At 35.7% G+C, this 18,253-nt stretch overlaps 1 protein-coding gene across 11 annotated transcripts in view; it reads right to left on the reverse strand.

Moving 5' to 3' along the window:
- Vps13 (vacuolar protein sorting 13C) overlaps positions 1 to 18,253 on the reverse strand; it is a 1,483,510-nt gene that overhangs the window by 1,271,892 nt on the left and 193,365 nt on the right. For all 11 annotated transcript variants that reach the window (XM_076210284.1, XM_076210280.1, XM_076210283.1 and 8 more), the window contains one exon: positions 6,531 to 6,734. In XM_076210284.1, the coding sequence (XP_076066399.1) occupies positions 6,531 to 6,734 (204 nt within the window). The remainder of the gene's footprint in view (positions 1 to 6,530; positions 6,735 to 18,253) is intronic.

Genomic DNA, 18,253 nt, shown 5'->3' on the forward strand with positions numbered 1-18,253 from the left:
TAGAATAGTTTGGGTTGCTCTTTGCATTTGTCTATAATATCCTTCTCATGGTTCCTTTTTTCCTCTCTTCTCACATTGACATACTCATTTCTATAGTTAACATAAATTTGCCATTTGCTTTGTTTTTTGTCTTTTCTCCACTTTTTCCAAGCTTTGTCCCTTCTGTCTTTTGCCTCACTGCATCTTTTGTTGAACCAACATTTAATGTACTCTCTCTCTCGCTTTTGTCTTGGTACATGCCTGTTTACACCTTCATTGTAGTTTTCCATCAATATATTCCATTTCTCTTCCACTGTTGTTTCTTCCCTGTAAAATATTTCCCAGTTTGCATTCCGGAAGAATGTCTTTAGTTTTGTAAAGTCTGTTTTGTTGTACATCAGTCTTCCTTTCCTATGCTTTTCATTCCTCTCTATGTATATTTCTTCCTTTAGTACAGTTTCGATGAGTACATGGTCACTCTTTCCAATTGGTGTCTCATACTGGACTTTATGCACTATTTCAGGGTCTGTTGTAAATATTAGATCTAGTTTCGATGGCTCTTCATTATTTCTGTACCTTGTGTTTTCACGGACCCATTGGGTCATTGTGTACTCCATGGTCATATCTAGTAGTACATTGCCCCACGAGTCATCTCCTTGCACTGTCATGCTGTCCCAACAAATTTCTTTGCAATTGAAGTCCCCCATAATGACCAGATTACCCTTACCCATTAGTATCTCATTGAGTGATTTTCTTGTATCATCTAGCATTTTTGTATGTTCATTTTCTTTCCAAGCGCTTGTTTTTGGAGGCACATAAGTCACCACAAACTTTCTACTTTTCATATTCTTGCCTTCGACTTTTATCATGATCAATTCAACATTACCTTTGCCCTCTGCAATTTTTGTCACCTTTAGGTCTTTCTTGGCCAAGAACATGATTCCCCCTCCCTGTTTCTTGTCCCTGTTTTTTATCCAGTAGTTGTATAAACCTTGTCCGATAACAGTGGATGGTATTTCACCTCTTAGTTTAGTTTCTACAATTCCCATTATGTCTGGTTTTGCTTCTAACAGATAATCATTGAGTTCGTTCAGTCCCGAAATTAGTCCGTCAATGTTGGTATAGGCCACTTTTAATTTTCTTCCTTCTCCCTGGTTTCTTCTTCCCTTGGTTTTTTCGTTTTGAAGCGCCATTGTCTTAATCTCAGGTCTATTACTCTCCACTGGAATTCTTTGCATTCTGTCTCCGATCTTTTCAAGTTTTTATCCTTTGCTTCTTCTCTTAGTGCCCTTTCTTTTTCTAATTCCTCAGTACTCATTTCTCTTTTTATCCATATCTTATTGTACTTTTCACTCTTTGCCAAGTTACCTACTTTTTCAAATATGTCTTCTACTATCATTTGTGACCTTAGTTTTATCTTTAGAGGTCGATTCCTATCCTTAGTATAGCGACCAATTCTGTAAGTCTCTTCTAGGTCTGTGCCTGAATCACTGTCTCCCCCCTGAATTTCATTAAGGATTTCTACTGCTGTCTCTTTTTCTTCTTTTTCTCTCATGTACCTCGCCAATCCTTGTTTTTCTTTAAGCCCATAAACCACAATACATTTCTTCCTATCTACTGTATCCCTGACCCAATTTGCTTTTTCGTTAATCACTTGGATGATTGTGTCTTTTGCATTATCTTGCATTTGCTGCTTGACTATTTCTTTGAAAGCAATTTCTTTATTTTCAATATTTTCTTTCTACTTCTTAATTTCCTGGATACTGTCCCCACCTAAGTTTTCTTCGATCTTTTGTGTCAATTCTTGTAATTTGTTGTTCACTTCCTGCTTTAGATTTTCGCTATTGTTATTATCATTAGTTTTCTTCTTTTCATTATCATTCTTCAGTTCATTTATGTCTCTTTTCATTTCTTTAATTTCGTTTGTAAGGTCCAAGTTAGTTTTTCTTAGGTCAGAAATTTCAAGATTAGCCTTAGTTATACAATCTATTAACCCAATGACCTCTTTTCTTAAGTCCATGATTTCATTTTCCCACCGAGTCCTATTTTTGCTCATCTCTCTCTCTATCTCTAATAATCTACTTAAGTTCTTTCTTTCGTACTTACCAAACCCTATGAAGTCATTGTCGTAACACGTGTTTAGTTGTTTGTTTACATCGCGGTTCAGTGGATTGCCGCCAGATGGCTCTGATTCGCAACTGGCTTTCGAGTCGTTTTCATTCATTTTTGCTAATTTCGAGTTAATACAATTAACTAGCACTGCATAGATACCATTTCGGGCACTCACGTTCACTCCCCACCCCTACAATACAAACCAGGTTTTCCTTTTTCGTCGTAAATCCTCTTCTTCTTGGTCGCGCGATGACAGCGACGACGGGCGGTGTTGCTTCGACGAGTGTGTGTATTTACCTAGTTGTATTTACCTAGTTGTATTTTACGGGAAGGGGAGCTATGCTCGTGAGGTCCCGTCTTCATATCTCATTTTATCTAAACTATTTTTAAATTCATGTATTGTTTTTGCACACACCACTTTCTCATCTAACTTGTTCCAACTGTCTATTGCTCTGTGAGGAAAGCTGTTCTTTTTCAAATCTCTTCTATAGTTGTCTTTTTTTATTTTCTTTCCGTGTCCTCTTGTATTTCTGTCATCCCATTTTATCAGATTCTCTCTATCAGTAATTTCTATGCCTTTCATGATTCTGTAAATAGCTATCAAATCTCCTCTCTCTCTTCTTTGCTCTAGTGTCTGTAGTTTAAGTTTTTGTAGTCTCTCTTCATATGATAGTTTTGAGAGTGTTGGTGCCAGTTTAGTAATTGCTCTTTGTATTCTTTCAAGTTTTTTTATACATTTTTTTGTACTTGGTGACCATATCGTTGCTGCATATTCCAATCTTGGTCTTATCAGGGTGATTAGGATTTTCCTCACCATTTCTTCATCCAGGTATGTAAATGCCACTTTGATTGTTCTTATTAAATTATAAGTTTCTCCAAAAATCTTATTTATATGTTTCTCAGGTGACATATTATTCATAACAATGACTCCCAGGTCCCTCTCATTTTCTACTCTTTTTATTCCTTCTTCTCCCAAATTATATGATCCTGTTATTCTGTTTTTGCTTTTTCCAAATTCCATTATACTACACTTTTTTGTATTGAACTCCATCTCCCACTTCCTACTCCATTCTTGTACTTTATTTAGATCTCTCTGTAGTGATTCACAATCCTCTTCAGTTTTCACTCTTTTCAGTAATTTTGCATCATCTGCAAAGAAGCTCATATAGCTTTCAATTCCTTCATCCATATCATTAATATATATAGCAAACATTATTGGGGCCAGAACTGTTCCCTGCGGGACACCGCTTATTACTTCATTCCATTTTGAGTGCTGATCTCTTATCACTACTCTCATTTTTCTTTCTTGCAAAAAGTCTTCCATCCAATTTAGCAATTTACCTTGTATTCCTCCTTCATATTCTAATTTCTTAAGCAACTTCTTATGTGGTACTTTGTCAAAAGCTTTTTTTAGGTCTAGAAATGCACAATCAGCCCATCCATCTCTTTCTTGTATTATATCTATTAGTCTTGAATAGAAACATATTAAATTGGTGACGCATGATCGTCCTTGTCTGAATCCAAATTGCCTTGGATTTAGTACGTTGTTTTTTTCCAAGTATTTTACCCATCTACTTTTGATAATTCTTTCACATATTTTTGCTATTGTACTTGTTAGAGAGACTGGTCTATAGTTGGTAGGTTCTTCTTTATTTCCTCCTTTATATATAGGTACTATATTTGCTTTTTTCCAATCTTCTGGAACTTTTCCTTCTTTTAAGGAACTGCTTATTATGCTATGTATTTTGTCTGCCAGTTCATTCCTACATTCTTTCAGAATCCAGTTTGCTATTTCATCTGGCCCATGCGATTTTCTGACATCAAAATTACCCAAGTGTGTCAATATTTCATTCTTCGTTACTTCTATTTCTTCCATAGGGGGGACTTTTTCCTTCCACTCAATCTCTTCAGGTTGTATATTTTCCCTTGTAAACACTGATTTAAAATGTTTGTTCATAATTTCTGCCATTTCCATTTCCTCAGTGTATTCAACTCCTCCTTGTCTTAATTTCTCCAAGTCTTGTTTGTTTTTCAGTTTATTGTTTACAAATCTGTAGAATAGTTTTGTTTGATCTTTACACTTTTCTATAACATCTTTTTCATATTTTCTTTTTTCCTCTCTGCACTTTTGTACATATTCATTTCTATAACCAGTATATATTTTCCATTTTTCAGGTCTTCTGTCTTTTTTCCATCCGGTCCAGGCTTTGTCTCTTTTGTCTTTTAACTCCCTACAACTTTTGTTGTACCAGCATTTTACATATTCTTTTTCTTGTTTTTGTCTTGGGACATACTTTTCCACTCCTTCTTTGTAAATTTTTGTCAAAATATTCCATTTCTCTTCCACTGATGTTTCTTCTTTGTATATTTCTTCCCAGTTTTCTTGTTGGAAGAATTCTCTTATTTTATCAAAGTTTGTTTTTTCATACATCATTCTTCCTTTTCTATATTGTTCATTTCTTTTCATATATTTTTCTTCATTAAGTTCCAGTTCAATCAATATGTGGTCACTTTTACCTATTGGTGTTTTATATTCAATCTTGTCCACTATTCTAGGTTCAGATGTAATTATTAAGTCTAGCCTCGATGGTTCTTCTTCATTTCTATACCTAGTGTTCTCTTGTATCCATTGTGTCATTGAATGGTCAGTAATCATCTCAAGTAGAGCATTTCCCCATGAGTCATCACCACTCTTTACTGTCATTTCTTCCCAGCAGATTTCTTTGCAATTAAAGTCGCCCATCATAACTATTCTTCCTCCGTCTTCCATTATTTTAGTTAATGCTATCTTTGTGTCCTCTAACATACTTTTATGTTCACTCTCCTCCCATGAGGCTGTTTTCGGAGGCACATAATTGATCACAAATTTTCTGCTCTTCTTATCTCGGTCTTCCACTTCTATCATAATCATCTCTACTGTATTCTTTCCATATATGACACCTTTCACGTTTATATCCTTCTTTGTCAGGAACATAACTCCACCCCCTTGTTTTTTCTCTCTGTTTCTAATCCAATAATTGTATGTATCATGTCCTACACTGTTGGGTGGTAGTGGGCCTTTTAATTTTGTTTCTACAATTCCCATTATGTCCGGTTCTTTTTCTTTCAAATAATCATTCAGTTCATTCAATCCTGTTATCAATCCATCTATATTTGTGTAAGACACCCTTAGTTTTCTGCCACTTCCATTGTATTCTCTGTTTCCCTTATGTTTTTCTTTAGTATGTCGAACTGCTTTATTTTCATGTTCACTACTCTCCAATAGAATCTCTCTTTCTCTGACTCCGTTCTTTCCTCGTTTTTTGCCTTAGCTTCAATTCTTTTCTGCTTTTCTGCCTCTCTTTCCTCCTTATTCATTTCTCTTTTTATCCATACCTTTTTATATTGATCATTTGTTGCTAGTTTCCCTGTCTTGGATAGAATTTTCTCTGCCGTTGTTTGTGACCTGAATTTAATCTTAATTGGTCTGGTCTTATCTGTACTATATTTTCCGAGTCTGAATTTTTCCTCAATTTCCTTTATAATTTCTGGTTCATCTTCCTGGACTAATTTTAATAAACTGCTTACCCTTTCATTTTCCTCCTTGATTCTTGCGGTTCTATCTGGGTTATGTTTCTCTTCCATTCCTAATATAATTATACATTTCTTTTTGTCAGCTAATTCTCTTACTATATTCTCCTTCTGTCTCATCACTTTAATAACTGAGTCTTCATTATGTTCTTTCAATTGCTGTTTGACTATGTCAGTGAATGAAACCTTATTCCCTTCTTGAGTTATTCTCCAATTTTTAGCTTCTGTAGCTATTTTCTCACTGTTTTCATTACTATTCTTCTTCAATTTCTCATTCTCCTCCTTTACATTTCCTAACTGTCTTTTTAGGTCCTCTACTTCTTCAGTTAAGTTTCTGTTAGCCTTCTCTAGTTGTTCCAATCTTTCAATTCTCTGGAAGATGGAGTCTACCTTACCTAACTTACGTTCCAAGTCCTCGATCACCTTATCAACTCTCTCCTCTAGTCTTATCAGTCGGGGGGGGGTTGTGTCCCCCCCACCCTCTTTAAATCCCTGGAACATATTCTCGTCACTTTCTACTGTATTTCTCCTCTCTATACTTCTAATCTTTACATTTTTATTTGCCATTTCGTCATCCGGTGGTCGTTTCATGTTGACCTTACGCCCGTCTGCCTGGGCCAATTCCTCCACATCCTCATTTCCTTCCATTTCCCCAGCAATCCCTCCCCTTCTCCTCTTTTCCTACTTACCTACTGCCTCACGAGCAATTTCCCCCCCCCTGCAAATACAAAAAGGCACTTCTCTTTGCGTTGGTATCCACAATCTGCACTTTTCTTCAGAGCGTTCGTCAAGCCGTCCGTTCGTTGAAAGTGTGTGTGTGTGTGTGTGTCTGTGTGTGTGTGTGTTTGCTTCTGTGTGTTAGTTCCCACCTGTTTCCTTCAGCTGAGCCTTCTTCTTGGCCTCCTCGATTTGTAACAGTGTCGCTATCTTTTCCTCTTGCTGTTGCTTCTCCTCCTTCTCTGCATTGTAAGGAATGGAGGTCTGTGGCACCATCAACATGACAAGTCCCTCTATATTCATTACCCATTGTGAGTTGTACAGATCCTTCCATGGTATCTTGATGGTCAGTTTTTCTGCAAGGTGAAGGTGGATATCCATTAGAAAAAGGTTTGGGTAAGACTGGTATTGACAGAGTTTCATTAATATCTTGCATTTCATGAATATAGTATGCAAATGTCAATTCTTCATGAAATCTAAATGTGAAATTTTTAATTCTGCATGATTTAGTATATTAATATTTCTCAATGTAAAGAAAGATTCTGATGTACTGTATTAATGTCACCAAAATTGTTTAGATAATGTACTTTGTCTCCAACAACTTGCACTTCTATTCTTGGGGATGATATTGCATACAATAGGTAGTATAGATCTTTGAGGAGGGTAGCAGAAAGGAGGGATACATCTTATTGCCATTACAAAGGATTGCAAAGGAGAAGCATGCTGACAGGAGACCTTTTGGTCCATAACTAGGTCAGATGGAGAAAATATATATATATATATATATATATATATATATATATATATATATATATAGTTATAAATAACAATTATAATATAAATAATAAGAAAATAAGTAAATAATAATAAAACAAGTAAATAGATAATTAGGTAAAGTTAAATAATAAAACAAACAGGTATGGTAAATAGTAAATAATAATAAATTGACATATATAATATTAAATGATAATCAAAGAAATAATAAACAAAAAGATAAATAATAACAAATAAATAATATAAAATAAATGGCAGGCATTACAGCATCTTGGTTTGGGGTTTATCTAAATGAATCTTAAAGCTTCAAACTGAACTACATTGCACTGCCTCTTCAGGAAGGTTATTCCATTCATTAACTACATGGTTGGCAAATTTGTTTCTACCCACTTCCAAATTAAATCTATTTTTGGACAGTTTGAGACCATTGTTTTTTGTCGGATTCTCATTCTGTGTGAAACTTTTGTCATTTTTTTTATATTAATTCTCTTTAGAATCTTAAATACCTGTATAAAGTCCCCTCTGAGTCTACACTTTTTTAGGGAAAACAGATTCATATGTTTTAGTTGATTTTTGTATGACTTATATTTGATATTTGGAATCAGCTTTGTGGTTTGCCATTGTACTTTTCCAATCTGTCAATGTCTTTAATGAGATTTGGTGACCATACAGAAATAGCATACAGTATTCCAAATGTGGATGAACTAACAATTTATATAGTCTGTTAATGAGAGATGGACCTTTGAAGTCAAAAGATCATGCAATCAGTCCTAGAATCTTGTTTGCTTTCTCAGAGGCTGAAATACACTGCTCTGCTTAGATCGTTTTGAGATTGTTACTGATAATTATGCCGAGATCCTTTTCATTATCCACTTTTGTGAACAAATTTCCATATAACTTGTAATCATACTTACTGTTATTTTTTACTTATGTGCATAACCTTGCATTTAGTTCTGTTATTTTTCATTAGCCACTTTTCAGACCATTACTGTAGTTTATCTAAATCTTCTTGAATATCTAACTGGTTTAAGTGATCATTTGCTATTCCGCACAACTTTGTACCATCAGCAAAATTGGGGACAATAAGTTTCAGTTCATGGTCTATATCATTTATATATACTATGAATAGAAGTGGCCCAAGAACAGAACCCTGAGAAACTCCACTCATAATAACATTTTTCCATCTAGAAGTTTTGCCATTTAGAACAACTCTGTTTTTGATTATTCAACCAATTACTAGTCCAACTTAATAGGCGACCACTTATTCCATGTGAAGGTAATTTAGCAAGTAGTCTTTCATGGGGGACAGTATCAAAAGCTTTTGCAAAGTCTAGATATATTAAATCTATATCCTTTTGTTATACTTCAAGATGACTGTGTTATAGAATTCAAGTAAGTCAAGCAAGAACATTTCCGTCTGAATCCATGCTGGCTATCATTTATCAGTTACATTCTAAATGATGTTTGATAGCATCTCTGATGATAGTTTCCATCATTTTTCCTGTGACTGAAGTCAAGCTTATAGGCCTGTAGTTATTTGGTTTCTCTTTGTCACCTTTTTTTAATATGGGAGTAACATTAGCTAACTTCCATTCTTTTGGGACATCTCCAGATATGATGGATTTCTTGAAAATAATTTCTAATGGAGCAACAATCTCATTTTTCACTTCCTTGAAAATTCTTGGATGCCAACCATCAGGCCCTGTTTTTTTTTTTTTTTTATCAACTTTGAGTTTTTCTATACACTTTTTAATTTTTTCTTTTGTTATATTCACAGTAGAAAGTTCACCCTAGACTTTTCATAGGTTGCAGTTTGGAGTTTACTTTGAGGGGTTTTGTTTATGAATACTGAGCTAGAATAATTGTTTAAAATATCACACATTCCTTTATTCGAATATTGAAGTTGACTGTCAGCAGATGATAGTGGACCAATGTGATTCCTAATAACCTTTTTATCTCTAATGTAACTATAGAATTGTCACCCCAGAATGCCCACATGAAGAATTGTCACCCCACAAGATCCAACTGAAGAATTGTCACCCCAATATGCCAAATATCAATAGTGGAATAAAGATTAGGTTAAGTTAGGTTGACTGAGGGCTATGCTTATTGTCATCAACTTATACAACCAAAGAATCGAGAACCCAGGATGGCCCATATGAAAAATTGTCACCTTAGGATAGCCCACATGAAGAATTGTCACCCTGTCTAAGTTTGGGGTGACAATTCTTCATGTGATCCAGAATATGTCATTTCAATTTCTACAAAAATTCATGTTGAAAAGGTTTGGAAAATTATAATCCTGAAATCTTATTGTGCAGTGGTGGCGCAATCAGAAGCATGTTAGTCTTTCATCTTCCTGGTCACGGGTTCAAGTCCAACACTTTTCTCAGATTCCTAGCTGTGATCATTACCTGCCACAACAGTCTCCAAAGCACATACTAAGGCAAAGGTGATGGTTTTGGCCACATCTATTTAGCACCTACTGGCATAAGCTCCTCATCTTCACCTTCTTGTGCAAAAATAAGTAAACAAATAAACAAATAAAGAATAAATAAATAGATAAATAAATAAATGAATAAATATTGGATATGAATAATTGTTACACATTTATATGTGTTATACATATTAGAAAAACAGTAATTTATGATAAGTTTGACAAACCTAAGCTTGGGTCTGAAGTAAACATCTTTTAAATATCTACACTAATTATTTAAAAATGTTCATCTTTGATTCTATACATACATTTTGAATATGTAATGTTGTTTCTTCCTGTAAAAAGTACTGAAGATGATTGGTTTTCATAAAAGTTAAAGGCTGTATCTATTATAATGTATTACCTTCTAGAAGTTTTCTTCGAGAACAGATGTCTGACTTCGTCTTTGAAATTAAGACTATATGATATATAGCTGTTCACCATAATCATACAACTATAAGAAATTGTTTTTCTTGTTTCTAGATGCTATTTCCATATCTAAATTTTGCCTTTCATTTCTAAACAGCCAATATTATTTTGCGTGCATGAAAGACTGCTCCCAAACAAGATTTTATAATAATGCTTCTTTGTAAAGATTTATAATCCTTTTCACAAACTTTAAAATATAGTGTGCAAAAGATTAATATCATCTTTACATAGAAAAATTATGAAGCCTCAGGGGAAACCAAGCTTTCATGTTTCATAGAAACAACTATAGGCCAGAACCACTTTCTAATTTTGTCTGTCCCTATGACTAAGCCTCCTACTCCTTTTCTAACTTTGCTGGTTGAGGTTATTACCTTCTAGAAGTTTTTTTTGAGAACTGATGTCTGGCTTCATCTTTGATATTAAGACAATATAATATATAGCCATTCACAATAACCATACAAATATAAAAATTGTTTTGTTTCTGTATAATATTTCCATATCTAAATTTTGCCTTTCATTTCTAAACGGCCAATATTATTTTGCATGCATGAAAAAATTCTCTTGAACAACAAGATTTCATAATAATGCTTCTTTCCTTTGTAAAGATTTATAATCCTTTTTACAAACCTTAATATATATTGTGCAAAAGATTTATATCATCTTTATATACAAAAATGATGAAACTTGAGGGGAAACCAAGCTTTCATGTTTCATAGAAACAACTTTAGGCCAATTTTGTATTTACCTAGTTGTATTTTGCGGGAGGTTTGATTTCTTTATGGAATTTTTGGCTTGAAGGCCAAGCGTCGGGGCCAGTAGGCCATTCAGCACATATTTATCATATATGAATATATAAAATTTCAAGTAAAACAGTAAAAACAACAACCACTCACAAAAACACATCAAAACAAGATACACTCACAAAACACATCAAAACAAGATACACTCACAAAAACACATCAGAACAAGATACACTCACAAGCAATCATATACACAATTTTAAATTTCATAAAATAAATTTATGTCTTTTAAAAACTTTATAACATTCTTCACATAAGCCTCCTCCCCTAAAATTTCTTAAAGAGATAAATTTATTAAAAAGTTTGCCCTGCACTTATTAGAGTATGCAGGGCACTGAATTAAAATGTGTTTAATTGTAAAAGCAACTTGGTAAGTGGGGCATTGGGGGGCCAGCCTTTTTGCTCCACTTGCCATAAAAAAATTATGGGTAATATAGGAATGGCCAATTCTTAATCTTGTTAAAATAATACTTGATCTTGTCCAAAGAATGAGACTTCCAAGGGCTCACCAAAGGGGTGAATCTCTTTTAACTTGTAACTACCGTCCAGCCTTGTCCATTGTTCTTGCCACTTCTCCATTGCATATCAATGAATTACTTGTTTGAAGTCTGTATGTGGGATTTTTGTGTCTGTTATATGGCTGAGCCTAGTAGCGGCATTGGCTGCAACATTGGCCTGTTCATTTCCTGTGATACCCACATGGGACAGCACACAGCAAAAATGTATTTTTATTTTCTTCTGGTTGTTAATAAGTATCAACCAGTCCTGTACTTCTTGGACTAAATAGTGAAAAGGCAATCATTTACTTAGAGAGAATAGAATGCTCATGGAGTCTGTAAAAATAACAATGTTTTCATTAGATGGAATAGAATTAACCCCTTCCATACGGTGACACCTACGTAGGCATCATGCGGAGCAAGTGGGTACGCGAGGATGGCGATGTCAGCGTCTTGATTATATTTACTGTAGTCGTACCTGCGTGACCCCCATACTCTGTAAACTGGCTTCATCATATTTTCTATGGTTATCAAAATTCACGGGTGAAGGAGAGAACGATTGATACAGCCGTGACTTTATTCTTTATAATGCGAGTATTATGATGCAACATTGTATGTCTGGCAGCTAATGCTGCCCGCGAGATTTTGGACCGGAGTGAAGTGGTTAAAAACAAATTTCAGGGCGTTGCTGACTGCCAGCAGTTTAGCAGTAAAAATAGAACTAAAATAATGCAACTTCCTCTTTAAAACTGTGCTATCAGATACAACAGCAAAACCAATTCCCTCTTGGGATTTTGATCCATCTGTATAAATAAAAACTGAATCAGCATGTACTGATAAGTGTTCTAAAAATTCACTCCTTAGCTCTACAGCAGTTCTATTTTTCTTGTTTTTACGAGGAGAAATTATAGTGGGACACCGGTTCAAGGAGGGAATTTGGGAGGTGTTATCTCAACAATTGTAACAGGAACAAGTCCTACTTCCTCTGCCCCAACTTCACATCTCACTTCTAGAGGTTTCGGCAGAGTACTTTTTCTTGGAGCTCTGTCTACCGGCTGCTTTACATATTTGAAGTTTGGATTTTGTTTTGATGTTAAGACACGAGATATATATCTAAGGCTTAATTCCTCCCTGCGAATATAAAGGGGAGGAATTCCTGTGTCCACATACAAGCTATCCACTGGAGATGTTCTATAAGCTCCCGAACAAATCCGCAAAGCCATATTGTGGACTATATCAAGCTTCTTTAATAAAGTTTTACATGCCGATCCATAAATTTGACATCCATAATCGATTTTGCTAAGGCACAATGCTTGGTAAAGCCTTATTAGAGTTATACAATCTGCTCCCCAGTTGAAGCGAGACACTACCTTTAGTATATCAAGTCACTGTATAACAATGCATATAACCTCGTTTATGTGATGAGTGAATGTCAACCTTTTGTCAAAAAATAGATCCAAGTATTTTACTTGATCTTCATATTGAAAAATATCACACTCTAAGAATAATGTTGGTATTTCTTCCTTGCGTCTCAGTCTAGAGAACCTAATGACTTTTTGCTTTTTCAGCAGAGAATCTGAAGCCCCTGCTATTAACCCATGCTGTTGCTAAGTTAATAACCTCTTAAATCTTTTGGTCTGTTTCTAATGTTGTCGATCAGCTGCACACAATAGCGAACTCGTCAGCATAAGCCAATCCATGAATTCCAGTAGGAACTTGTTCTAACAAACTATTAATGGCTATGCATGAAGAGTGTAGGACTCAGAACACTTCCTTGGGGAATCCATTCCTCTTGAAGATATGCAGAAGAGAAAGAAGAACCCACTCTGACTTTTAGATAACGGTCAGACAAGAAATCCTTTAAACAATTGAACATATTACCCCCAATACCCCACTCTGCAACTTGCTTCAGAATGCCTCCCCGCCAGGTAGTATCGTAGGCATTTTTTAAGTAAAAAAACACATCAAGGCTCAAATTCTGTATTGCAAAGGCATTCTGAATCTCACGAGTGATGTAAGGGATCCAGAGTGCACTTATTTCTTCTAAATCCAAACTGTCAGTTAGATAGGAGATTTTTAGATTCCAAAAACAAAACTAAACGCATATTAACCATTCTTTCATAGATCTTACAAATGTAGCTAGTGAGAGTAATAGGTCTGTAACTTTGTGGGAGATTGGAGTCTTTTCCTGCCTTTAAAATTGCTATAATTGAAGTCTTCCAACATTTAGGAGAAGACCCAAAACACCAAAATTTGTTCAGAACATTAAAAAGGAATTTCTTCGAGGATATGGATAAATGAGCAACCATGGAATAAAGAATGTCATCCTCTCCAGGAGAGGTTGGGGAGGATAAAGATAAATTCATTGATTGATTTATGAAATTTTTGGCTTGAAGGCCAAGCGCCGGAGCCAGTAGGCCATTCAGCGCATATTTATCTTATATAAATAGATGAAAATTCAAGTAAAACAGTAAAAACAATAAGCACTCACAAAAACACATCAGAACAAGATACACTCACAAGCATTCATATACACAATTTTAAATTTCATAAAATAAATTGATGTCTTTTAAAAACTTTATAACATTCTTCACATGAGCTTCCTCCCCTAAAATTTCTTTAAAAAATAAATTTGTTAAAAAGTCTGCCCTGCACTTATTAGAGTATGCAGGGCACTGAATTAAAATGTGTTTTATTGTAAAAACAACTTGGCAAGTGATTGGGGTGACAGCCTCTCTGCTCCACTTGCCATAAAAAATTTATGGGTAATGTAGGAATGGCCAATTCTATATCTTGTTAAAACAATACTTGACCTTCTGTCCAAAGAATGAGACTTCCAAGGGTTCACCAAGGGGTGAATCTCTTTTACCTTGTAACTACCGTCCAGCCTTGTCCATTGTTCTTGCCACTTCTCCATTGCATAATAATGAATTACTTGTTTGAAATCTGTATGTGGGATTTTTTTGTCTATTATATGGCTGATTGATTGATTGATTTATGGAACTTTTGGCTCGAAGGCCAAGCGCCGGAGCCGGGAGGCCATTCAGCGCATATTTATCTTATAGATAAAAATTCAAGTAAAACAGTTAAAACAATAAACATTCACAAAAACATAACATACACTCACAAGCATTCATATACACAATTTTAAATTTCATAAAATAAATTTATGTCTTTTAAAAACTTTAAAACATTCTTCACATGAGCTTCCTCCCCTAAAATTTGTTTAAAAGATAAATTTGTTAAAAAATTTGCCCTACGCTTATTAGAGAATGCAGGGCACTGAATTAAAATGTGTTTTATTGTAAAAACTGCTTGGCAAGTGGGACATTGGGGGGCCAGCCTCTCTGCTCCACTTGCCATAAAAAATTTATGAGTAATGTAGGAATGGCCAATTCTCAATCTTGTCAAAACAATGCTTGACCTTCTGTCCAAAGGAGGACACTTCCAAGGGTTCACCAAGGGGTGAATCTCTTTTAACTTATAACTCTAGTCCAGCCTTATCCATTGTACTTGCCACTTCTCCATGGTATAACAATGGATCACTTGTTTCAAGTCCGTATGTGGGACTTTTCGGTCTGTTATATGGCTGAGCCTAGTGGCGGCTTTGGCTGCAGCATCGGCCTTTTCATTTCCAGTGATACCCACATGGGACGGCACCCAGCAAAAAGTTTACTTTTATCTTCATTCTGTTGTTGATGAGATTCAACCAGTCCTGTATTTCTTGGACTAAAAAATGACGAGGCAACAATGTATTTACAGAGGATACAACGCTCATGGAATCCATAAAAACAACAACGTTCCTACCACACGGAACAGAATTTAAAAAAATTTGAGGGCGTTGCTGACTGCCAGCAGTTCAGCAGTAAAAACAGAGCTAAAATGAGGCAACTTTCTCTTTAAAACTGTGCTATCAGATACAACAGCACAACCAACACCATCTTGGGATTTTGATCCATCTGTATAAATAAAAATTGCATCAGCATGTACTGATAAATGTTCTAAAAATTCACTTTTTAGCTCTACAGCAGTTCTATTTTTCTTCTTTTTAAGAGGACATATTTCAGTGGGGCATCGGTTCCAAGGAGGGAATTTGGGAGGCATGATCTTAGCAATTGTATTAGGAAAAAGTCCTACCTTCTCTGACCCAACTTCACATCTCACTTCTAAAGGTTTCGGCAGAGTACTTTTCCTTGGACCTCTGTCTACCGGCTGCTTTACAAATTTGAAGTTTGGATTCTGTTTGGATGTCAAGACACGAGATAAATATCTAAGGCTTAATTCCTCCCTGCGAATATAGAGGTTGATTGATTTATGGAGTTTTTGGCTCGAAGGCCAAGCGCTGGAGCCGGTAGGCCATTCAGCGCATATTTATCTTTTAGTTTAAAAATGAAAAAAATAAAATCCAAGTAAAACAATTAAAACAATAGACATTCACAAACACACTTCAACAACACACACTCACAAGAATTCACACACACAATTTTAAATTTCATAAAATAAATTTATGTCTTTTAAAAACTTTAAAACGTTCTTCACACAAGCTTCCTCCCCTAAAATTTCTTTAAGATAAATTTTTTAAAAAATTTGCCCTGAGCTTATTAGAGAATGCAGGGCACTGAACTAAAATGTGTCTTATTGTCAAAACTACTTGGCAAGTGGGACATTGGGGGGCCAGCCTTTCTGCCCCACTTGCCATTAAAAATTTATGTGTAATGTAGGAATGGCCAATTCTCAGTCTTGTCAAGACAATGCTTGACCTTCTGTCCAAAGGAGGACACTTCCAGGGGTTCACTAAGGGGTGAATTTCTTTTAATTTATAACTGCCGTCCAGCCTTGTCCATTGCTCTTGCCACTTCTTCATTGTATAACAATGGATCACTTGTTTCAAGTCCGTATGTGGGACTTTTCGGTCTGTTATATGGCTGAGCCTAGTGGCGGCTTTGGCTGCAGCATCGGCTTTTTCATTTCCAGTGACACCCACATGGGACGGCACCCAGCAAAAGTTTACTTTTATCTTCATTCTGTTGTTTATGAGAATCAGCCATTCCTGTATTTCTTGCACTAAAAAATGATGGGGCAACAAATTATTTATAGAGGATAGAACGCTCATGGAATCCATAAAAATAACAACGTTCCTACCACACGGAACAGAATTAAAAACAAACTTCAGGGCGTTGCTGACTGCCAGCAGTTCAGCAGTAAAAACAGAGCTAAAATCAGGCAACTTTCTCTTTAAAAATGTGCTATCAGTTACAACAGCACAACCAACACCGTCTTGGGATTTTGATCCATCTGTATAAATAAAAATTGCATCAGCATGTACTGATAAATGTTCTAAAAATTCATTTTTTAGCTCTACAGCAGTTCTATTTTTCTTCTTTTTAAGAGGACATATTTCAGTGGGGCATCGGTTTCAAGGAGGGAATTTGGGAGGCAAATTGTGTTAGGAACAAGTCCTACCTTCTCTGTCCCAACTTCACATCTCACTTCTAAAGGTTTTGGTAGAGTACTTTTCCTTGGAGCTCTGTCTACCGGCTGCTTTACAAATTTGAAGTTTGGATTCTGTTTGGATGTCCAGACCCGAGATATATACAGGGGAGGAATTCCTGCATCCACATACAAGCTATCCACTGGAGATGTTCTATAGGCTCCCGAACAGATCCGTAAAGCCATATTGTGGACTATATCAAGCTTCTTCAGTGAACTTTTGCATGCCGATCCATAAATTTGACATCCGTAATCCATTTTGCTAAGACACAATGTTTGGTAAAGCCATATTAAAGTTACACGATCTGCTCCCCAGTTGAAACGAGACACTACTTTTAGTATATTAAGTCGCTGTTTGACAGTGTATACAACCTCATTTATGTGATTTGTGAATGTCAACCTTTTATCCAATACCAGACCCAAGTATTTTACTTCATCTTCATACGGTAATATGACACCCTCTAAGAAAAGTGTTGGTATCGCTTCCTTGCGTCTTAGTCTGGAAAACCTTATGGCTTTGGTTTTTTCAGCAGAGAATCTGAAGCCCCTGCAATTAGCCCATGCTGTTGCTAAGTTAATAACCTCTTGAATCTTTTGGCCCGTTTCTAATGTTGTCGATTTGCTACACACAATAGCGAAGTCATCAGCATAAGCCAATCCATGAACTCCTGCAGGAACTTGTTCTAATAAACTATTAATGGCTATGCTGAAGAGTGTAGGACTCAGAACACTTCCTTGGGGAATCCATTCCTCTTGAAGATATGCACAAGAGAAAGAAGAGCCCACTCTGACTTTTAGATAACGGTCAGGCAAGAAGTCCTTTAAACAATTGAACATATTACCCCCGATACCCCACTCTGCAACTTGCTTCAGAATGCCTCCCCACCAGGTAGTATCGTAGGCATTTTTCAAGTCAAAAAACACAGCAATCCTTGAGTTCTCAATTGCGAAGGCATTCTGAATCTCACAAGTGATAAAAAGTAAGGGGTCTAGAGTGCACTTTTTTCTTCTAAATCCAAACTGTCTGTTAGATAGCAGATTCTTAGATTCCAAAAACCAAACTAAACGCATATTAACCATTCTTTCATAGATCTTACAAATGCAGCTAGTGAGAGCAATAGGTCTGTAACTTTGTGGGTCATGAGAGTCTTTTCCTGCCTTTATGATTCCTATGATGATTGAAGTCTTCCAAGATTTAGGAGATCCAGAAGACCAAAATTTGTTCAGCACATTCAAAAGGAATTTCTTCAACGATATGGATAAGTGACCAACCATGGAATAAAGAATGTCATCCTCTCCAGGAGAGGTTGGGGAGGATATAGATAAAGCATGATCCATTTCATCCAAGGTGAAGAGAAGATTATATGCCTCCGAGTTCGTATTGGTAGGAGGAATAATCGTGGTCTTGG

Source organism: Oratosquilla oratoria, chromosome 27, assembly GCF_046742065.1.
Source record: "Oratosquilla oratoria isolate Oo_2021 chromosome 27, ASM4674206v1, whole genome shotgun sequence".
Lineage (NCBI taxonomy): Eukaryota > Metazoa > Arthropoda > Malacostraca > Stomatopoda > Squillidae > Oratosquilla > Oratosquilla oratoria.